At 39.6% G+C, this 2,500-nt stretch overlaps 1 protein-coding gene and 1 pseudogene across 1 annotated transcript in view; one reads left to right on the top strand and one right to left on the bottom strand.

The window, feature by feature from the left end:
* LOC134459939 (zinc finger protein 91-like) overlaps window positions 1–2,500 on the top strand; it is a 302,568-nt pseudogene that overhangs the window by 200,035 nt on the left and 100,033 nt on the right.
* vps16 (VPS16 core subunit of CORVET and HOPS complexes) overlaps window positions 1–2,500 on the bottom strand; it is a 30,109-nt gene that overhangs the window by 6,896 nt on the left and 20,713 nt on the right. Inside the window, exon 18 of the mRNA XM_063212447.1 lies at window positions 1,564–1,661. Coding sequence (XP_063068517.1) covers window positions 1,564–1,661 — 98 coding nt within the window. The remainder of the gene's footprint in view (window positions 1–1,563; window positions 1,662–2,500) is intronic.

Here is a 2,500-nt window from a genome sequence, read left to right as displayed (position 1 = left end):
TATGTGGTCATATTCCCTAAGTTGCTTTGGATAACAGCGTCTACTAAATGTAATGTAATTTCATGTAAAAAGCAGCATTGAGTGTGTCATTTCAGAGTCCAGGCGTCTGTGGTCCTGATCTGGTCAGACCTGGTTTGTGTAATGTCCATCTTCTGCTTGTGTAATATCTGCTCTCTCATTGGCAGAGTAAATCAGCCTGAGGACACCGACCTTTGGCTACACCCAGTCACCTTGTAACGGAGTGTAAATGATGTGGTGGGATTACATAACTTGGAGAAGTTAATATCTGTGATATTCAAAATATCTGTGGTATTCATGATACCTCTGATATTAATCACACCAGTCTGGTTTGTGTAATGTCCATCTTTTGCTTATGTAATATCTGCCCTACCATTGGCTGATTGAATCAGCCTGACAATACCAACCTTTGGCTACAACCTGTCACCTTGTAACTTCAGGACATTCGCATAATGTCTTCTTGGATTAGTTAATATCTGTGGTATTCATAATATCTATGGTATTATTCATGAGTCTGGTTTGTGTAGTGCCGGATCTTTGTCCCTATGTTGTTTGATTCTCATTGGCCGTTTGGATCAGCCTGAGCATACCGACATTTGCCATTGGCTGCACCTGGTCACCTTATATATTTACCTGTCTGTGTAGAGTCGTATAGTAGTCTATAGAGTTATAGAGTTGGTTCCTGTGTATTTATATATTATATTCAACTGTCAATAGAGGCTGAGGGCGACCAGTTGGTTCCTGTATATTTACATATTATATTCAACTGTTAATAGAGGCTGAGGGCGACGGGTTAGCTCCTGAATATTTACATATTATATTTACCCGTCTATAGAAGTTGAGGGCCACAGATTGATATATACATATAAAATATATTATATTTCCCCGTCTGTAGAGACTGAGGGCAACCAGTTGGTTCCTGTGTATTTATCTACTGTATTTACCTGTCTGTAGAGGCTGAGGGACACAGGTTGGTTCCTATATATAGAGAATTATATTTACCTGTCTGTGTAGAGTATTATATATTTACCTGTCTAGTCTCATATATTTACTTGTCTATAGAGTATTATATTCACCTATCTAGTCTCATATATTTACCTGCCTATAGAGTATTATATTCACCTATCTAGTCTCATATATTTACTTGTCTATAGAGTATTATATTCACCTATCTAGTCTCATATATTTACCTGCCTATAGAGTATTATATTCACCTATCTAGTCTCATATATTTACCTGCCTATAGAGTATTATATTTACCTGTCCTATATTATATATAATATTCACCTGTCTGTAGAGACTGAGGGCGACAGGTTGGTTCCTATATATTACATATTATATTCACCTGTCTGTAGAGGCTGAGGGCGACAGGTTGGTTCCTATATATTATATATTATATTCACCTGTCTGTAGAGGCTGAGGGCGACAGGTTGGTTCCTATATATTATATATTATATTCACCTGTCTGTGTAGAGTATTATATTCACCTGTCTGTAGAGGCTGAGGGCGACAGGTTGGTTCCTATATAGAGAGTATTATATTCACCTGTCTGTAGAGGCTGAGGGCGACAGGTTGGTTCCTGAGGGTCATGAAGAAATCTCCTCTGTTCATCTCGTTCTTCAGGTACGTCACCACCGTGTACACTGGAAATTCAAATGAAAATACAAACATCAGTTTCCTCCAAATAAAGTGGATATGATCATATCTGGGGCTCTTGTCTGAAGTGTATGTGGTCATATCTCTTTTTTTTTCTTTTTTTTACGGATGAGTTTTCCAATTTTTGTTGTAAATATTGTAAATACTTATTATGGGTTCATGGGTATTTATACAGGTGGGTTGTATATGTGTTTGTCATGTCTGATGAAGGGCATGCACTGCCCGAAAAGTCACATTGAAATAGGAGACATGGGAACCTGGTGTTGCGGCCTTTACTTTTGAGATACAACTGGCAAAGCCTTTTTAGGACAGCCGCACAGTGTGAGAGCATTTGTCCAACACATGTTTGTCAATTAAGCTTTCCATGAACTCTCCACTCCGTGAGTTGAACCATCATTTCATTTACTGTAATCTAAAAATGCCCTTTCGTAGAACTGCCACCCTGTTCATCTCTTCCACATATAAACTGTCCACTCGCTCTGTTCATTGTGGAATGCTAACGACGTTAGTATTTAATGCCCCTTTAGCTAGCAGATGGCAGTGGCTCTAAACGCTGATGACTTCAGTACATCAAAGTGTGAGTGTGTGTGTGTGTGTGTGTGTGTGTGTGTGTGTGTGTGTGTGTGTGTGTGTGTGTGTGTGTGTGTGTGTGTGTGTGTGTGTGTGTGTGTGTGTGTGTTTGTGCAGATGGCAGTGGCCCTAGTCGATGATGACTTCAGTACATCATAGTGTGTGTGTGTGTGTGTGGGTGTGTGTGTGTGTGTGTGTGTGTATGTGTGTGTGTGTATGTGTGTGTGTGTGTGTGTGTGTGTGTGTGTGTGTGTGT

Source organism: Engraulis encrasicolus, chromosome 12, assembly GCF_034702125.1.
Source record: "Engraulis encrasicolus isolate BLACKSEA-1 chromosome 12, IST_EnEncr_1.0, whole genome shotgun sequence".
Lineage (NCBI taxonomy): Eukaryota > Metazoa > Chordata > Actinopteri > Clupeiformes > Engraulidae > Engraulis > Engraulis encrasicolus.
Note: the sequence above shows the minus strand (reverse complement) of the source record. Positions and strands in the feature narration are given on the sequence as shown.